Source organism: Spermophilus citellus, assembly GCF_964194105.1.
Source record: "Spermophilus citellus genome assembly, chromosome: 9".
NCBI classification, from domain to species: domain Eukaryota; kingdom Metazoa; phylum Chordata; class Mammalia; order Rodentia; family Sciuridae; genus Spermophilus; species Spermophilus citellus.
In genome coordinates this window covers 90,819,608-90,840,494 of record NC_138191.1, presented here as the reverse complement: position 1 = coordinate 90,840,494, position 20,887 = coordinate 90,819,608, and the positions used below count along the sequence as shown (strand labels likewise).

The 20,887-nt window shown below is 38.7% G+C and overlaps 1 protein-coding gene across 1 annotated transcript; it reads left to right on the top strand.

Annotated features, from left to right (window-relative positions):
• Positions 1-19,717: 19,717 nt before the first annotated feature.
• On the top strand, positions 19,718-20,062 carry LOC308656572 (small ribosomal subunit protein uS8-like; the record flags this gene model as incomplete). The annotated part of the gene is made up of 1 exon (XM_081307805.1): positions 19,718-20,062. The coding sequence occupies one exon, from the start codon at positions 19,718-19,720 to the stop codon at positions 20,060-20,062; it is 345 nt and encodes a 114-aa protein (XP_081163931.1).
• Between the last annotated feature and the right edge of the window lie 825 nt (positions 20,063-20,887).

Here is a 20,887-nt window from a genome sequence, read left to right as displayed (position 1 = left end):
TTGCCTCAGGGGATATTTAAATGTTGAGAGCTGAAGCATTTGGTACTAGGTCATCTGATATCGTGGCACTGACACGAAGCACTTAGTAGGTTATATTTACCCTGATCACCATCAGAGAGGCTAGAGCAGGGCAGATGGAGGATCCAGGAAGAAGCAGAGCACCAGGAATTAAAATAAGGGCAAACCAGGAATTCAGGGAGCAACCACTTTTCAGAAGTAAAACAGAAGGCAGGTATAACGGAGATTCAAACTTGAGATAATAGCACTTTGTTACAGTCACACTAGAAACAAGCATGAGTTGAGTTTGTTTGTGCCAACAAAATGGGAGCACATAGCAATCAAGAGACTGGATTCTCATGGAAAGACAGACGAGGGCTTTCACCCTGGTTCTGGAACGTACTGACTATGTAACCTCACTTCCTCCAACCTCTATTTTGCATCCATAAAGGAGAAGGTAAAAATGATCAGATCTGTTCAGCAAAACCCTGCCGCAGGCCCCCAAAGGATAGCAGCTTCACCATAGCATCAGGAGAGGTGTCAGATGAGTCTGGCCAGCATGCAGAGAACTCAAGCCCTGGAGACAGACCCATCTTTGACTCAGCTTCAATATTTACTATGTGACTTAGCCAAGGTTCTAAATCATTGTAAGCTAAATTTCATCAAATATAAATTGAGGATAATAATAATTTCTCATTACAATAAAAGCTGATCACTGTTGCTCTGACTGGCACGTAGTGTGTACTCAAGAAAAGCTGATTACTATGGTTGATGTTTGCTCTTTTCCAGGCATTGTGGTATGTGTTGTGGATATAATAACAGACAAAAATCCATCCCATACTACCTTTCATATATTTAAAGACAGGTGTTCCTCCACTCTGGTCTTTTCTTCAGGTCCTTAGCTATTATTCCCTTATGACAAGATTTCCCAACATAATGCTATCTTCCCTGGCCAGGTGGGTTCTGATTTATCAATACCCCTTCAAAACATGGCAGCTAGAGGGGAGACAGTAGCTCTCTGTGATATAATCAACCAGGAAGAGCAGGAGGTAACAATTTGACCTTGGCCTTAACACTGTATGTACTTCAGCTAGTACAACCAGCAAGGCATTCGCTTCTTTACTCCTGCAACAGCCACAAAGGAAAGAGCAATGGAGTGGCTGAATTCAATGGTACAGCGCATAGTTGGGAGAAAGTCTTCAGTTATTTTCAGCAAGCTTGAAAATAAAGAAACAAAGATTCTATACAAGGATCCAAAGTAGCATCATGGAACAGGAAGAGCCTACTATACACCTCCTTAATTCTGCAGGTAGTCAGGATCACTCTAAATTCACACTACCAAGAAGATAGATGTTCCCATCTGGGGGAAAAATTTAAATGACAAAGAATAGCAAAACCTAACCAAGAAGAAATAAACTTGAGTATATTTTAAAGGCAGACTCTATATTAAACTTGAGAAGGTCTTTGTTAGTAACATCAAGAATCCTTTTTTAAAGCTCATAAATCCTACTTGCAGCAGAGAGTAGATTGAGAGCAGATTTATACCCACTTTCGAAAGCAGTCTTCTGTTGATGCCTCCAGATAACCCACTGGGGTCCTCAAAGACACAGCTTTAAGACACCCCAAAGATAGTTACTGCAACCTCAGAGAGCAGACAATTTCCTCTTTTCAATTAGAATAAAGAGCCCTAAAATACAGATGATATTCTCTGAACGTTCACGAGGGCTGTTTTCTGCTGTTTGATTTATGTGCCTAGGTCTGAGTGTCAGAGGCCTCAGAAATCACAGCTGGATTAAAGAGATGGGATTAGCATGAAAGTCACATCCTATTTTATAAAAGAAGCTCAAGCATCAGGGTTTGAATGGCTGGTCCCCTCTTTAATCAAACTCAGGCTGCTCAGTCAAGGGCTTTGTAAGTGAGCTAATTAGGAATGTGCCAGAGACTTACCTGGTTAATCAAATGATTAATCACTTGGTAGACTTCATTCCTCTTGTTTCCTGGCTGTCTTTGGCTCCCGTATTTGGTTTTTGTGATTTTTTTTAAATTAACATTTTAATAGGTGGCAGTCACCATTCAGTATAAAGAAATGGCATTGTCCCATTTTAACCATTTTTTATATGAATAAAAATGAGACATAGAAAGTTCTTTACTAAGATTGAAATGTGAAACCATTTCTTAGGAGATACACTGTGAGGCTAGAAGAGGATTTGAAGTTCTATGGAAGATTTGAACATTCGTACCGTTATGCATGCAGCCCTGGCTGGAGAAAAGAGTGCTAATAAAACAGGACTGCCAATCAGCTGACTAGATTTCCACATTTCCCCCTTTTAGTTATTTAAATTTTAAAATTTATTTAAGATAACTTTTAAAGTTTAGAGACAAGAAAATTAGACATTTTGTGAAATTCTAATATGGGGAATTAAAATGCATAGGTTAGAATTTTGTTGAGAAATTTATGAAGTTAACTTTAACTCCATCTTAAGTATTTCCTGTAGCAAAGCATATTTAAAAGGAAGAAATACATTTCTTTAACTAAAATTTTTCAACTCTGATCATTACCACATTAATACTACTATCAAAATTTAGATATCCAAACTTTGAAGGACCTCAATTTTTTTTCTTTTTTCTTTTTTTTTTTTTTTCCTTTTTGGTACAGGGGACTGAACATCCTCAGCTATTTCTCTTTTTCTTCTTTTTAAATTTTGAGGCAGAGAGTCCCTAAGCAGTTGAGAATCTTGCTAAATTGTGGAGGTTGGTCTTGAACTTGTGATACTTCTGCCTCAGTCTCCCAAGTCACTCAGATTACTGATATGCACCATTGTGCTTAGCTCTCAATTATTTTTGAAAAATAATTTTATAATGGTCCAATTTCAATTTAGCAGCTTAACTCACTCATGAAAACATGTAAATAGCTACGAAGTATAATACATTTATCAGTTACGAGGAAATCCATCATTATGTCACTATTATTATCCATGACAATCTGCCTTCCTGCTTTGTCCACGATTCATAAGCACATCATTCAAAGTTCTGTGGCTCTTCACTGTATATCACAGGAAAGCATCCTCTTAGGATCCTAATGGCACTTTAAATAGATGACAACATAACAATCATAAATTTGTTCACACTAAGGCTCTTTTTTATTACTCCTTACGTTTGATTCCAATTAAATTATCTTCCACTTGTGCATTTGTAAAATTCCTATTTGTAGTTCATAGAAAATAACTAAACGAATATAGCACTTTTCTGAAGGTCAGTATAGGTAGGTCATGAAAGTAGGTATAAATGATATAGTAGTCAATAGGCCTCCATCTTGTAAAGCTGTTGACTCTCAATTCTTCTCAAAATAGCAACATTTCTAGTTGAACATTTTCAAATTACATGACTCACTTTTCAAAATTCTTGATTTTTTTCATTTTTAATAATGAGCCAATGTCAATAATGACCGTCAAGCAGTACAGAGATGGTATATGAGTTATGTAGTGTCTAAGTACTTGAATGGAGTGTGTGTGTGTTGTGTGTATGTGAATTGGGGACAAGGGACATCTGATGGTTGATCAAGGTTATTAGGTACACTAAAAAGCAAATGGGAGTTTTAAGCAAGTATCCTTATGGTTTTAGGGCAAAATGTTAAAAACATAGATTTAAAATTTATCTGGAGGAATTATATTTCAATTTTAACTACTAGAATAGTTGGATCTTCTAAAAACCTATAATATAGGCAAAAATTGATTCTTGAGACAGAATCATTGATTACTAAAAAGACTTATAAAATGAAAGATTCTTTAAAAATCCCACTTTGATAATAAGAAAAGGGGTCATGAAAACAGAACTCAAGATAAAGACTAACTTTATACTTTATTCCACAGACATCTAGCCCATCCAAAAGTCCTGAGGGAGAAAAAGCAGCTGTTTCCTAGACTGGGCATATCCTGTGGTCAGAAATATTAAGAAATAGGTGAAGTTCTCAGCCTTCCCTCTTTCAAGTTTACTGATCTCCAAGAAGTTATCTGCCAGCCTCCAGAATTATTTTTTTTAACGCACTACCTAATCTCAGTCTTCAAAATTGATTTCTTCAAGCTGCTTTGGACTTGCTGTTAGGTTATCCGTAATCTTTCCCTATTGCCCTCATTAGCCTTGTCTCTATCCCTCCTTCACCCACATTTTCTACTTTTGGGTCACTTTAACCTGAATTATCAAAAGTGTTGTGGCAAAGGACTTTCATTCATGGCCAAGAGTTCTCTTCCAAGTAACTTCTAGACTTTCACAGGCAGAATCTCACTCTTGGACAAGTCCACTCATGCTGAGATCTGCACCTGGACACAGGACATCCTGGTGCCCACTGTTCCTCTATGGCACCCAACCAAGCCCCAACCAAAGTTTTGTCATTAAGAAATTGCAAAACAGGTTTAAATAAACTCAAAGATTTTTTTTTGTTTGAGTACAGAATAAATTTGCAAATTAGGAGACACAGGTTCAATTAGAAATCAAGTAAGTTTTCCGTTAAGGGTAAAGAAGACTGGATTTCCAGAATGAAAAGAGAGAGAAAGAGAAATAATGGGGAGAGGTGAAGTAACTTGTTTTGAACAATCTTTTTGATTGGCCCTGATGTCTTTATCGCTCCTCTGCCCACTCTTTCTGCTTTGGGGTCATGTTAAGATGAATTATCAAAAATGTTGTGGTGTTTCATCCCCACTGAACTCACACAGGACCTTCATTCATCTTCAAGGCTTCTCCTCCAACTAACTCCTAGATTTCCACAGGCAGAAACTCACTCAAAATAACAAGTTATTTGCATGCATTTACATTGGTGCTAGGTATCTGTTCACATATACATGATTAGGTTGCTAGGGAAGAGGTTAGCAGTCAGCAAAAAGTCTTTGAGACCATAAGCAAGTCAACAGCAGTCCCAGGATTGGAAGTTATCACAGTTTGAGTTCTTATAAGCACATTATTTCCAAAAATAATTTTATACTGAGAAGTTGAATATTAAGGAACTTGTGTTTAAGGTAAACAGCAACCTGTCCGATGTGATTTCTGACTCTCACAAATCTCTTCCTTTCTTAACCAAACAGCATTCATCTTCATTTTTTTCCACAGTTCCATGGTTGCTTGACCTCTGCTCTAAAAAGTCTCACCTTCAATGACCCAAGGCTTCAAAATGCCAACACTTCAAAAAAAATTGGCAATATTATGGCCAAATGGAGAAGAATATCTCTTTGCCTTTTATGTACATTTCCAAGAATGGGGAGAGGGGCACAAAATGTGTGACTTTTACTCCAAGGTTTGCAAAGATTTTAACAAAACAGTTTTTTTTTCTGTTTTTGTTTATATGGGCAACTCTGTGCTCCCTAAAACCCACCCTTCCAAAAATCTTAAGGCCCATTAGGAGATAAGCCTAAATGGCAGCCAAGGCATAAGATTTTTTCTTAGGAGCTCGCTATCCCCTTTCTAGAACCCTAGGTCACTCTACTGGTTCTCAGATATGTCAGCTTGGATCCCACATCAAGATTTCTTTCACAGAAGGATCCTGAGTATTTTCATAAATCAAAGTCTCTCAGACCTGACTCTGAAGTTGTCTTAACATTTTCAGAAATGCTCAGACCTGCAAACAAACATGGCCCACTCTGAAACAAGACTCAGAAAGATCTTAATTTATGGGTGAGATGGGGGGAAGGACTATCTAAAAACAAAAAGTATTTGAGCCACATTTTGAAGAAAGTAGAATTTGTGCAAACACTGCAGTAATGATTCATGAAGAGGAAACACAACAAAAAAGAGAATCATCACAGCAGCTAAATATCAAATTAATCTACTTTAATTAAATTTTAAGATGTCCAGAGAAGAATATACTGGCATTCTTTGAAATCATACTGATTCAGTGTAACAACTCAATAAATATAGCTGAATGAATGAATGGGTGAATTGTTTCATTTTCTTTAAGAGAATTATTAAATTTGGCCCTGAGTCCCACTTGCTAAGGACAGGGAGGTTTCAATTTCAGCCTCTTTTAAAGGGGATTTCCTTCCTTTTTAGGGTTTTGGAAACAATCTTAAAGGTTCACATGGTATCCCAAAAATGAGGGGTAACTTCATGTTGTCACCATTTTTACACTTACCTATTCTGTGCCTATTGGTACTGGAGAAACTGGTCCCCATCATCAGCAGGTGATGATGCTCCAAGTAGGCTGAGAGATACTCTATCAACATTCCTCTCTGTTCAACACAGGCTCAGCTAACTTAGACTGCTCCAAATGCCTCTGTTAGCAACAGACCTCACAATCCTCTCACAGACATCTCCCAAAACTTGGTGCTTCATATACATCAGTCATGGACCTTTGCCACCCAAGAAAAGAAGGCCCAAACACAATCTAATCCTGTCTCAGTCATAGAAAAAGGAAATCCATCCTTTTTTACCTCTGGTTGAACCCTTGCTATGTCCCAGAACCAAAATGCTGGCCTCTCTCCCTGAATTTATAAGTACAAACAGAATTATGTATGTTTTTATCCAGGTGTTGCACAATTTTTATTTTAAAATCTGACACATAAAACTATTAACAAGCCCTCCTGTGTGGAACTCAAACTCAGTATAAAGACTCAGGCCATTTATTATTGCTGTAGTCAGCTTTTCCACTGCTGTGACTAAAATATCTGACCAGAACAATTTTAAAGGAGGAAAAGTTTATGTGAGGGCTCAGGGTCTCAGAGTTCTCAATCCATAGACAGCAGGCTCCATTCCTTGGGGCTCAAGGTGAGGAGGAACATCATGGTAGAAGAGTGTGACAGAGGGAAGCAGCTTACACTGTGATCAGAAGCAAAGAGAAAGAGATTCCACTCTCAGATACAAAATATAGCCACGCCCCTAATGAACCGCCTCCCATAGCCACACTCCATCTGCCCCCAGTCACCACTCAGTTAATCCCATCAGGGATCATTTCACTGATTAGATTAAGGCTGTGACCCAATCATTTTTCCTCCAAACCTTCTTGCATTGTCTCACACGTGAGTTTTTGAGAGGAAAAATAGCACCTGTCCTTTGAAGTCTTTTGAGTGCTCACATCAAGATCAAAAGTAATGTTGTGGTATATTATTTCACCCTCATCATCACATTAAATCCCACGATGCCATGCGTTAGCATGTCCAAGATAAAACTCTGAATTGAGAATCAGAAGGCCCTACCATCCTGAATCCACTTCAGCTCACCATGTCTCTATTTTTTCTTGGGTAAAAGCTGTCCTATGGACCTCCCAAGACCATGATGGAGATCAAAATAGAAAAGAAATTTCATAAATGCAGAGGGCAGGGCAAAGAGTGCTTGCTCATTCAGATCATGTGGAGAGTCAGCAGAAATCAAGATTAATTGTGCCTACTATGCTGTGACTCAGAATAAATGGTCCTCAGAGTTCCAGTAATCCATCTGTCCTCATAACAGGTGCCCCCATCTCTTCCTGGGCTAGTTCTGCTGTTGTCACTCTCACCCCTACAATCCTGGAGAGAGAACGGGCCCTAGTGGCAACCCACAAGAAATGCCAGGAAGAAATGTAATCCCTGGGCCACTGCAGGGCAGGAAAGCAGGTTGATCACCTGCACAGTATTTGTCATGGATCCCAAGACCTGAAAGGCTGCTTTGTTCCAGCTCCAGGTGAGTGGCAAGAGGTAGGTGCTTCTCCAGCCTCTGCCACCAATTTTTGCACAAAGCATCCATTCAGAGATCCAGTCCTGGCCATGTCCTCTAATGCTGCTTCTGACTTATTGGGTTGCCTGTGCAAAGATCATTTCCCAGTCTGTGTCTCAGCACCCCTGACCCAGCTACTGCACAATGCCACTCTGAGGGAACTGGTAGAATATTTCATTCCAGAAAGAAAAAAAGCAATGCTGAGGCTAAAGAGACCAAGCTTCAGTTGAGGATACTCCCCTCTCACCACAGAGCATTCAGTGTCCCTGAAGACAATAGGCCTCTGTACAGCCTCATCTCCAAAGGCAAGGACTGTTTACATGTTTTCATCTCTGGAAATTTTAAACTGCTCAGTGCCCAGGAACGCACGTTAAAAGGAAGTGTCTGTCTGTCAGGGCAGGGGAGAAAGAAGGTGAGACTTGTCCTTTCAAAGTAATTTCCCAGCAAAGTTTGTTTATTCCCATGAGCAATGCCAGGTTTTTGCAAGTTGATTCTTCCATTCATTTAAAGAAGCCATGTCTATAGGTCACGTACAATGTGCTAGGCATCTTACTGAGATGCCTACAGGAGATGCTCAGCGCTTCTGTGAAAAATTAAATGAGACTGCCTTGTCCTTACGCAGATGGTGCGCAAGACTCAAGACAGGCTTTTTGTGAATTGATTTTGGTATAGGTATCCTTTCTCCCATTCACATATAACACTTGATCTTCATTTCACTTTGTCTTGGTTCCTGAATCCCTTGTAATTTATCAGCTTATGGGAATAAAAGTCACAATGTTAGGTTTCCAAGGGATTCTCTTACTAGTGGGAATGCAAAAGGGCAGAAGCCCTGTGGAGGATAATTTGGCTTTATATATATATTTAAATTGCACGTTGTATTTACCCTTTTACTCAGCAATATGATTCCAAGAATTTATCCTGCATCTGCATTTCTCAAGATATGAAAGGACATATTCATAGCTTTTCAATGCAGCATCATTTTGACTTAAAAAACATTGAAAACTACCTAAATGTCCAATAATAAGAAATTGGTAGAATAAACTATAGTATATAGGCACATAATGCAGTAGTATGCTGCTGTATTAAAGAATGGCAACCTCTTTTAATGACATGGAGTGATTTCCAGGAGATATTAAGGGCAAAAGCAAAATGCCACATTACAGATAAATATGTAAGTCTCTACTTCTGTTTATCCCCTCCCCAGACATAAAATAAAAGAAGAAAGAAACAATAAGCCAGAAAACAATGAAGTTGGTGACCTGCAGGGTTGAGGGAACAGAAAGGACAAGAAAATGAAATGGAGTGACAGTCCTCTGAGTAGAGCTCAGAGGTCATCAGCATTCAGGATTGTTATATAAATGTGTATCCATACCTTCCTAGTGCAGTCTTCTGAAAGGACCTAGCAGAAGAAACAGCCCTGTAGCAATGAGTACTCAGCTCTCAGATTTTGGTCTCTAATGCCATTCCCCACTCAAAGGAAACAGAGCACCAGAGAGAAATGGTGGATTTCAAAGCTGGAGCCAGATGTGCACAATATGAGCCTAGAAAAATGTGTCGTGTTAGAACCACCATTTGAACCAGCAATCCCTCTCCTGGGTCTATATCCAAAGGACTTAAAAACAGCATACTACAGGGACACAGTCACATCAATGTTTATAGCAGCACAATTCACAATAGCTAAATTGTGAAACCAACTTAGATGCCCTTCAATAGATAAATGGATTTAAAAATGTGGCATATATACACAATTGAATATTACTCAGCAATAAAAGAGAATAAAATCATGGTATTTGAAGGTAAATGGATGGAGTTAGAGAAGATAATGCTAAGTGAAGTTAGCCAATCCCTTCAAAAAAACAAATGCCCAATGTTTTCTTTGATATAAGGAGGCTGATTCAGAGTGGGATAGGGAGGGGGAGCATGGGATGAATAGACAAACTCTAGATAGGGCAGAGGGGTGGCAGGGGAAGGGAAGAAGCATGGGGTAATTAATGATGGTTCAATGTGATGATCATTATTATCCAAAGTACATGTATGAAAACATGAATTGGTGTGAATATACTATGTATACAACTAGAAATATGAAAAATTGAGCTCTATATATGTAATAAGAGTTGTAATGCATTCCACCGTTATATATATAACAAAATATATATATTTACAAAAAGGAAGTAAGAAGGTGCTCAAAAAATGTTTGGGAGTATGTTACAAGTACATAGGAGCCAGCTTGAAAGGGTTCCCACTGACCAAGTATGGGATGATTTGTAAATGCAATTAATTAAAGGTAGTGGGGAAATTTTAATAAAGACTCTTTCACAGTCTTGAAAATATCTTCCCACATTTTGTTAATTAGCAAAAGAAAGAAATACTAACTCTACAGCAGAGAAATTAGACATCACCTTAACTAAGTGATTAAACTTCAGCAATGAGGTGAAGATGGACAGGATATACTTTGAAATGTAATGCCCTGAGAAGGATACTCTATCACTTTTGTAGGTTTCTCCCCTGAACGCATAATTTGAAATTAATTTCAAGGAAATATAAAGATCAGCCCTTTCTCAAAAATAGGTACTTTCTACTAGAAGGGTAGTGGGGAGACTGCATTTTTTTAAATGCCAATTATGATAAAAGGCAAAGAAAGCCTATGGAAATGTTTCAGATGTAAAGAGATTAAAGATACATGGCAATAAATGCAATGTGACCTTAGACTGGATCCAATAATGGAGGATTAAAAAAATGATATAAACGACATTATTGGGTCAATTGAAAAAAATGGAATGGTAGACTATATCAAAGTATTTTTCACCACTTATTGAAGTTGATAGCCATATTATGATTTATGTAAGGAAACAGCATTATTCCTGGCAAACAGTCAACCTAATATTTAGGGTTAAGTTTTTAGCAGATGCAACTTACTTCCAAATGGTACACTTGTGTGCACGAGCGTTTATTCACATGCATGCACATGCACAAGAGGCAAAAAGAGAGAAAATGCTAAAGGAAATGGGGTAAAATGTTAGCTATAAGGGAATCTGGGTAAAGGGAATCCTTTTTATTGTTCTTGTTTTGTGATTTTTTTTTCAAGTTTGTGGTTATTTTCAGTTTTTTCAAATATTTTTTAAATATTGGGTTTTCGGTGATTAGATTTCAGAACAGAAATGTAAACCTGATTGCCTGCTCCTGTGAATATTGGCTCTTCTAACTGCTCTTCTAATGCTCTGAGTTCACACATGTGTTCTTCCCTAAGCCATTTCTTAAGACAACAATAAGAAAAGGAAGCATTCTGAGTAGGCTTTGCATTGCCTTGAGCAGAGGCCAAGGTGAAGGGAGTTAAAGATTCTTGGATCAGACTCAAGAGTGTTTGGCACTTCAGCCAATTTCCATCATTCAGAAAAAGAGTAATTATCCACACTCTATACTAGAGTTATGCTAAGAATTTTTCTATATATTATCTCATTTAATCCTTACAGCATTGGGAAGGGAACAATAATGTCCTCAAGGAGAAAAGATGTGATAGAGAGGTTTTAAGACTATAATCCAGATTGGTGTGGTTCCAAAGCTTGTGTTCTTTAATCTCCATGACATATGACCTCCCCAGATACAGAGAAGAAAAGTTCACCTGGCCAAACCTACACAGTCTCCTGCTTCTGGGTTTCTCTAAAAGTTTTCCTGGAGCCCTAGCAGACATTGATGTTCCTTTTCCTATTTCCCAACTCACTTGGTACATGCCACCACCAAAAAACAAACCCTGAAAATCTTGTTTTTTATTGTTTTTCCATGTTTGTTTTACTTTACGGTCTTTAACTTCCTTGAGAATAGAAATTGTTATTTTCTTTAAATTCTTAGCACCTGTCATGGGGCCTAGCCATACTAGATATTTTTTTTAAACACTATTGATGTTCTACTTGGATTTTGACCCCTTAAAATAGTTCTATAGTGCTCCCATTTTATTCATATTGAAATTAAGGCTTAAACTTGCACCTTGAGTCAACAGATTGATAAGATTCCTTATAAATGCTAATATCATCTTAAACCTCCTAAAAAGAAGAAGCACATGTAAAAAAAAAAAAAAAAAAAGAGAGAGAGAGAGACCATCTAATCTAATCTCCCACGTTCACCAGGCCAGGCTGGAGACTTGATGGAGTTCTATACCTGATGAAGGTGGACGTGGCAAACTGAATGGAGCCTTAGAGTAGAAAAGCAATCAGTGCTTGAGGCCGACGCTATGCAAGAGAAGACTAAAGTGACTAGGGCAGACGACAACTCAAGGAAATCATCCTGGCTATTTTCAAAGAGTGCATTCAACTCCTTCTGGTTGAACACCAAATGATGAACTTCCATTAATGAGTAAAGTCACCGAGAGAAAAAATTTAGTTCATTATCATAAAGAAAATTCTTTGGTTTGGTTGTCCAAGAATGCAGTGAACTAGTTCAGGTAAGAGTGAGCTCCCTGTCACAAAAAAGTAATGCAGACAATGAGTTGAAAACCACATGTCAAAAATGCTGCAGAGGGCATTTCCAACTGTGAAAGAGAGTATATTAGATTAGTGGATCTACATGCTGCTACTTAGACCAATGGAAGGCTTTCATTGTCCCATAACAAAATCAGTAAAAATAAAGACAAAATAGCAACTTTTTCACATCACTGAATTAATTCAATTTAAATGGTTGCACTTTATTACAAAATGTTTATGGTATTCAGATTGTCTTGGGTGGTAAATAATAAGAATGGCTACAATTCTTTGTACTTTTTCCACCAAGAGGTAGAATCTACTTCTCCATTATCCATACCTGTATTGGATATGTATCACTTTGGCCAAATCATGTAGCAGAAGCAACATTTGGAGACTGGGCCTCAAGTATCTGCTTACAGCTGCTTTGGTCTTGGAATGCTCCCTGTTTGCCATGAACTATCCTAGGCTGGCCTGTCTGCACCAAGGCCCAGTCACTCCCATGGCTCCAGTTGATAGCAGGTCAACAGCCAATGAGACCATTCAAGGCTAGCCACCTACAGCCAGTCCTACAGCTAACATTTGGATTCAGAAGCAAGAGTAGTTGATATCAACTGAGCCTGACCTAGATCATCAGAAACATTCAGCTATCCATTGCACTCAGGAATCATAAAAAAAGGGAGGGGGTAGTTATTTGAAGTCACTACCTTCTGGCATGGTTTAGCAAAAGTTAATGGCCCAGTTTCCCTCTAGAGTTCATTTTCTAGTCTCATGACATTGGGCAAGTTATTTACAGTATTTCAGCTTCCGTACCCTGGTCTGTAAAATACATTAACAATTTCTACTACATAAGTTTACTGTGATGTCAGGTAGTGGAAATATTTGGCAAACAGTGCATGGCACATATTAGGTCCTCAATTAAGGATATCTGCAACATCAGGACTGGTAATGGTAGCAATACTTCCACCACACTTCACCCTCCCATGGATTCCAGCCCTGAGAAACTACAAACAGAGCCTGTTGGAAGTGTCTATTCGTCCTGTGACTAAGAAGATGTGTCATGCAAAATTTATTCAGCAAGAGTTTGATCGATTTTATGTTTCTGACTCACAGGCTGAACCACTTAGTAATACAAGCTGGGTGCTAGGGTAGCCCAGAGTACAGAATTTTCATTCCAATTTAATAGTTCCCAGAGACAAGGAATCTTAAATGGCAAGGAGGGTGGAGATGGGTAGAGCTAATGCAACCCCAGGGCTTTACCTGCTTTATTTACAACAATCTTGGGTTGAGCATTTTTTCCTCTGTATACTAATGAAGAGATTAAGGGAAAGGGTGTTTGGTGACCCTCCATGGTCATGTGGTCAATGAGGGACACATATTGCACACAGGTCAGATGGGTCTAGACCTGCTGCTGATCCTGCCTCTGTCAGCTCCCATTCTCTCCTCAAGATCGTCTAAGAAATCTAACAGTGGCCTCCTCTTCACCCCTATATCCACTGCTTTCCTGGTCAGTCAGGCCCACGTCATGCCCATTACCTCTCACCTGCACACCTGTCATCTCTCACCTGGACTCTAACAGTGGCCTTTTGTCTCACCACCTCCAGGCTCACCTTCTGACAACGGCCCCCACTCCTGACAAAGGCCCCCACTCCTGACAAAGTGACCTCCCTGACATGTAAATCTGATTATATCAAATTCGCCTCTCAAAATTATTCCCTGTCTTTCCCTCACTACACAATAATATCAAAACTCTACTATATGGTGTAGGAGGCTCTGCTCACCTCGCCAGCCACAGATTCCAGCCTTCTTCCTTCCAGGCTTGAGTGACTCATTGCTGGTCCCCTCTCTCGCCCACCATACTCTTCCTCGCCCTGCTTCTTTGTAGTCTGTGTTCTCTGCCCAAAGCCTTGACTTCCTGACAAACCCTCAGCTTCAAGTGTTCCTTCTAATGCTAATCTTTCACCCAGTCTTCCCTGATTTAGATCTAACAGATTTAGATCACCTTCACTCTCCTGTCATCCAGTTCAAGGAAAATTTTCACCATAACTGTTCCTCTGTCTTCCCCTTTCAAATCACAAAGGCAGGTACTACCCAAAATTATATAGGAAGAAAATATTTTTAATTTGTATCATGCTAATAAGAGGGTCATTATTGTGGCCTCTGCTGTTTAATTTTATGGGCAATAGACCTCGGTAGAAACCAAGCTGGACATCACTAGTCCATGATTTTGAATCACCCATGCATTTCAGAGCCATGGGGAACAGATTTCTGATAAACAGCCCATTTTAGATGCAGTAAAGAATTGCTCAAGTCAAACCAGTCCATTCTAAAGCGAGAAAACACTGGACTAAAGAGAGAAATGATGAGGAAAATCTTTTATATATATATATATTAGTTGCTCAAGACAATACAATGATCTTGACATATCATACATTTGATTCAAATAGGGTATGAATTCTCATTTTTCCATGGGTACAGATTGCAGGATCACATTGGTTATACATCCATGTGTATACATATAGCAATCCTAGTGTCAGTTGTATAATATAAGTAGAAAAACCTGTGGGAAAGCTTACAGAAATGATTGACTTCAACTTTCAGAGGTACCAAGGGCAGAATGTGTTTTCCTTGTGAGTAGGAAAGAGGAAATTTTGTGAGAAACAAGATCTTTCTAGGACAAATGCTAAAGAAATCAAATCTCACAGTGGATAGACTAAGAACAGAACCTTGTGATCCACAAAGTGAAAAGAGGAAAAAGACTTGCCTGGGCCAAGGGTAGCAAAGGACTAGAGAGAAATGGAGTGACAAGGAGAACAGGAAGGGGGTCTCCTAGAGCCAATGCTCATTGAAAGCAAAAGGTTCGTCCCCTTCAAACCCTGGGCAGGATGGCAAGGAATTTCCAAACACCGGGGGCTTAGGTGGACCACTTGTGGGTCATCAGAACAACAGTACCACCCATTTGCTGCTGTCTGGATCATGGAATCAAAAGTACAATTGAATTATCTTTCCTTCAAGTATAAAGATGAGAACATTCTTGAGAACCTTCTCAAGCACATTTAAAACCTTTAAGCCTTTATTGAGAAAGGTACCTGATAACAAAATACAGCAAGCCACTAATGCTTCAAAATAAAAGAGCTCTTCAATGGAAAAGTCATGTCAAAAAGCTGGTAGTGAGCACCACATGGACTCAAATGTTGAAGTAAGCTTAAACAACTGTGGAGATGGCGGATGTAGAATATAATATAAATTGTATGGATTGCAACAAGGCAAAATAATTTTATTAAGGAAAGATTGGAAATATGAGGAGAGGATGGAAGCACAGATTACCTGATATTCTCATATTTTTAAAAAAGATACTAACAAATACTGGCCACTTTGAAGCATGTAATTTTTCACTCATCCTTTACTGTATTTCATGTTTTACTTAACTTTTGAAGTACCTTTTAAGAATGAATATCTCTTCTTGTAAAGAACAGTCTTAGGTTTAGCAATTCCTTCTGATGTTTTCTTCCATTAGATTCAAGAAAAAATAAGTACTGTAGACATTTTATTTTAAGTGGTCTGTACACAAAAATCCCATTTGTATACAATTATGGTTGTTCCTCAGTAACTACAGGAGATGATTCCAGAACCTCCCATAGATAGCAAAATCCAGAATGCTCAAGCCCCTTGTGTAAAATGACATAGTATTCACATAGTATTCACCTACACATGTCTTCCTGTATACTTTGAATCATCTCTAGATTACTTATAATACAATATAAAATCTATGTAAATAGTTGTTATGCTATATTTGTTTAGGGAATAATGCTTAGGGGGGAAAAAGGACAAAATTCCTTTTTAAGTATTTTCAACCTGAGGTTGGTTGAAACTGCAGACACCAAACCTGTGGATATGGAGACCTGGGTGTATGTACTTATCTCTGTTTCTGTTGGCAAAGAAAGTGCACAAAACAACACTCTCTGAAACTCTCAACACTCTCTGAATGAGATTTTACTTTTTTCTATGAACTTTTCACTACTGATTGATATATTAGCATGTACCATATTGGCAAAAAAATAAGAAAGACATTACTGTTTTAAAAATATTTTTAATGGATAAAGAAAATGTGGTATGTATACTCAATGGAATATTACTCAGCTTTAAAGAAGAGTAAAATTATGGAATTTGCCAGTAAACAGTTAGAGTTGGAGAATATCACACTAAATGAAATAAGCCAATCCAACAAAACCAAAGGCTGAATGTTTTCTCTAATATGTGGATGCTAATTCACAATAACGCAGGGAGCATTAGGGAAGTATAGCATTACCTTAGATTAGGTAGAGGGAAGTGATGGGAGGGAAGGGGAGGGGATGTGGGGATAGGAAAGAGAGTAGAATGAAACAGACATTATTACTATATGTATATATGTGACTACATGACCAATATGACTCTGCACCATGTACACTCAGAAAAATGAGAAATTATATCCCATCTATATATGATATGATATATCAAAGTGCATAAATGCATTCTACTGTCATGTATAACTAATTTAAACAAATTAAAAATATATATAAGAAATATATATTTTGGCATAATTTTTATAAAAGTAAAGTTAATTTCAGCTTCAATGCCCATTCTAGTTGTTTAATATTGATTTTCTGGAGCTCCATATTAATAAGGAATTCAAACTATGCCAAACCTTGGCAGAAAACAAATCTCTGATTGATCTACCATGACCCACAAGAAGAAGTATGGCCATACTGGCTACACACATGTAGTCATAGTCATATAATCAACATTCCAACAGTCTAATAAAAGTCTGTTGTGTATAACAATTAAAAATGTCAAATAAGGATAGATGCTTATATCACTATCAATACAAGTTGACTACCAAAAAATTACATATACTGGACAGTTCATGTGCAGCTATATAATACAATGCATAGACCGCCATAAAAAGAAGAAAATGATAATTGCAATGTACTATTCTCTCTACCTCCTGTATATTTCAAAATTTCAAAATTTCCATAATGTAAAACATTATTAAAAACAGGAAATTGGAATGGAAGTTATGTAAAAGCCTCTTGTCATTTTGCAAATAAGTGGCATTTAGTTGTTGTTTATTTATTTTTTTATTTATTCATAGCTACACAAACTACATGACAAAATCTCATTCATCTCATTAAGAGGCCTTTTCAATAAAATTATATTTTTATATTTAATATAGTATCGATCAACATTTTAATGTATGTAGATTTTTTTGATCAAATGGGAACTAAGTGTAATTACAGTGATAACTCAGTCAAGAGGAGAAAATATCAGTCCTAAATCAGGATGGTAGCCAGATTTTTTTTTAATGATGTTTCAAAGAGGAGAAAAACACAAATAAGGAGTAAGTGCATTCCCGTGATGTCATTTCTTCACCCTACAAAGGCTCGTGGGAGCACACACACCCGTCTCAGTGCTCCTGCCACTGGAGGCAGAGACAAACATGACACCGCTGTCAACTAGCTAGGACCAGCAAGGAAAAAAGAGGGCCCACAAAAAGCTGTCACCATCACGCTGTCAAAGGGAAAAAATCCTGGAGAGAGTAAACACTTGGAAGCCGTGGCAGGAGAAAAATTGTTAAAAGTGACCACCAGAGATGGTTAGTGAGGGAGGGGACAAGTTATGTTCATTAGATTCATTACTGTGCCCCCCAAAACGCACAAGCATTACTTGTCAATTAAAAATAAGTGAATATTTTTATCAAATAAATACATAAAATTGAATTCTGGTTATGTTTGCATACTTCCACAAATATACAAAAAAACCTGAGTATTCTTTAAAAAAATAATTTTAAAAACCCATCACAGGTGAGCTCTGGTCCAAGAGAAAAACTTGGGTGAAATTGAGAGCATAGTCAGGAGGTCACTGAGTATTTCTGGGGAGCACTAAGCAAAATTCTTTGCTTTCCAGTAACCTAGGATTGATTTGCAAAAGGCTATGATTAAGTGAGGTGTTTTGTATTCATCGCACCCAGAGGGAGGGACCTGAAAAGAGGGATTTCTAAACCTGCCTAAGTATTATCTGCATCTAGCAAATCAATGCAGGAGACAGAGGCTGGGAATTTCTGGTGGGGAATCCTGGAGCCAAAGAGGAGAGAGAGCTGGCCTGCTGGACAACGCCAGCTGTAAGTACACTCCCCTGAATCTGCCTGGACTGAATTTCCTGGGATCCAGGATGAAAGGAGGCTTTAAGGCTGCCTAGCAACACTATGTTTATGCAATGGTCCCAAGGACTTGGAAGGAAGAAGAGAAAGAAAACAAAAACCTGTTTCTGAAGGGAGCAGCAGTAGGGTGAGTGGTGGGAGCCCCAGCCGGGGAGCAGGCCCACAGAGGCTGGAAGGCCATGTGATACCCAGATTCCCCTGGCTGTGCTCTGACATGGGAAACGGGCCTGGTGGCTCCCAGACTGCCCCAGCGTCCCCCACTAATCACAGCTCCTAGGCTCCTCTATTGTTTTCACAGCTGTTCAGCTGCTCCTGCTCAGGAAGGGACAGACAGGCCGACTCCAAATCATGGCACAGAGAATAACACCCGGCCTAAGAAAGGGTGTACAAAAGAGGATTTTATTGGGGGGGGGGGGCAGGTAGGGGGGCAGGGAAGTGGGAAAGACACAAAGCTCTTAACCCTTTTATTGGCTTGATCAAATGTGATAGTTTATTGTCAAGAGACAGAATTTAGAAATAAAATCTGCAGTTCCAAAACTCCTCAAGGAGTGGGTTTTTCCAACCGAGATCATATTTGCCCATAAAAATAAAAATGGAAATGGCAGCCACTTATCCACCTCAGACCACAGAAATCTAGTTAGTCCTCAACACGTTCAGCTATACTCACCAACAGGAGAGACGGGTCTCTGGATCAGGGCGCAGAGATGAGGAAGAAATTTAATAATAGTCTAAAAGGCAAATATAGCTAACATTTAAAGGTGGCTCACGACATAATCAGTACAGTATGTATATAATTTCAAAGTTCTACGCTTTAAATCCATGCAGCAGGTAAAATTATCTCATGGCAAAGATGAAGATGTGAGTCAGTAAGATGCCCAAAATTATAGAACTGTGAAGAGAGACCACGATGGTGAGAGGTGATCTGACTCACAAATCAAGATTCTTAATCCCTGTCACCGCCTCTCTTTGGGTCAATAACTTCGTTGGGTTTCCTACAGTTGCTGTAATAAATTGCCATAAATTTGAGGGCTTTAAGCAACACAAATATGTTAACTGACAGATTGGAGGTCAGAAGTTGGAAATCAGTTTCACCTAGCTAAAATCAAGGTGTCCTTCTGGAGGCTCCAGGGGAAAAATCTGTTTTCTTGCCTTTTCCAGATGGGAGAGTCTGCAACCTTTCTTGGCTCGTGGCTCCTTCCTCCATCTTCAAAGCCAGCAGCATAGTATATTCTCTCCCTCTCTCCTTACCTCTTGATTCTCCCTCTTATGGACTATTGTGACTACATTGAGAGCCCACCTGGGCAACCCAGGTTAACCATCCATTTCACTGTCCTTAATGTAATCACACCTGCAAAGTCCTTTTTGCCATTAAAATAACATAGGTGCCATCTTTCTGTGCATGAATGTCCTGGCTAATGTTTTCAAGAGCATCAATGATGCTGAAAAGAGAGGCAAATGCCAGCTCCTTATCAGGGAGTGCTCCAAAGCCATCGTCTGGTTTCTAACTGTGAGGAGGAAACATGGTCACATTGGCAAATTTGAAATCACTGATGATTACAAAGCTGGGAAAACTGCTGTGAACCTTACAGGCAGGTTAAATAAGTGTGGAGGGATCAGCCCCAGATTTGATATGCAAATCAAAAACCTAGAAAAATGGCAGAATCATCTGCTCCCATTCCATCAGTTCGGATCCATTGTACTGACAATTTTAGCTGGTATCATGGACCATGAAGAAGCAAGATGAAGACACGGGAGGGAAAATCCTGGGATTCTTGTTCTAGGGATCAAAAACATACAGACATATAAAATGCCTCCATGGAGAAAAAAAAAGGAACTTAGGCACAGGTCCTAGGATCTTTAGGGTTCCTCATTCACCCTATCACCATCTCCAATAATGTATGCATATTTTAATTAGTACACTCACCAGGCTGTGTTAAACATATCTGTTAATGTTCTGCCCTTAACTGCACTATGAGTGTGTTTAGGACAAGGATGATGTTTGACTCATCTTAAAATATTTAGCTCCTAGTAAATACAAAGTAGACCCTCGTAAATGCTTGTTGTGTTTGACAAATGATTGATGAATCAATAAAATGAATAGATTTAAACATGAAAGTAATTTATGTAAGTTTACATATATGTCACTTACCACAAAAAAGAACATGATTGAGCGCATGCTGACCACCAGTAAGCACCATAAAGTGTTCTGGATGCTCCTCTCCTTATGTCTTTATAAATCATGCTGTTTTAGACCTCCTTCCTTTGCTTATGCTGTCCTCCTGCCTAGGATACCTCTCCAACCTTTCCTGCCTGGTAAATTTTTACTCATCCTTTTAGATTCAGGTCAAGGGCTCCACTCTCAGAAAACCTTCTCTGGCGTGCACGCGCGCGCATACATATGCACCGATGTGCCAGAGTTAGCTAGAGGTAGTTCACTAGAGCTGATTGAGCACATTTCTTCTCAACTCCTCATTTTGTAGCACCCTATTAATAGCTGTGGTAAGAGTATTTATACCACAGAACTTGGCCAATACTTCAAATCATTACTTTTCTCTCTAGAGGATCATCA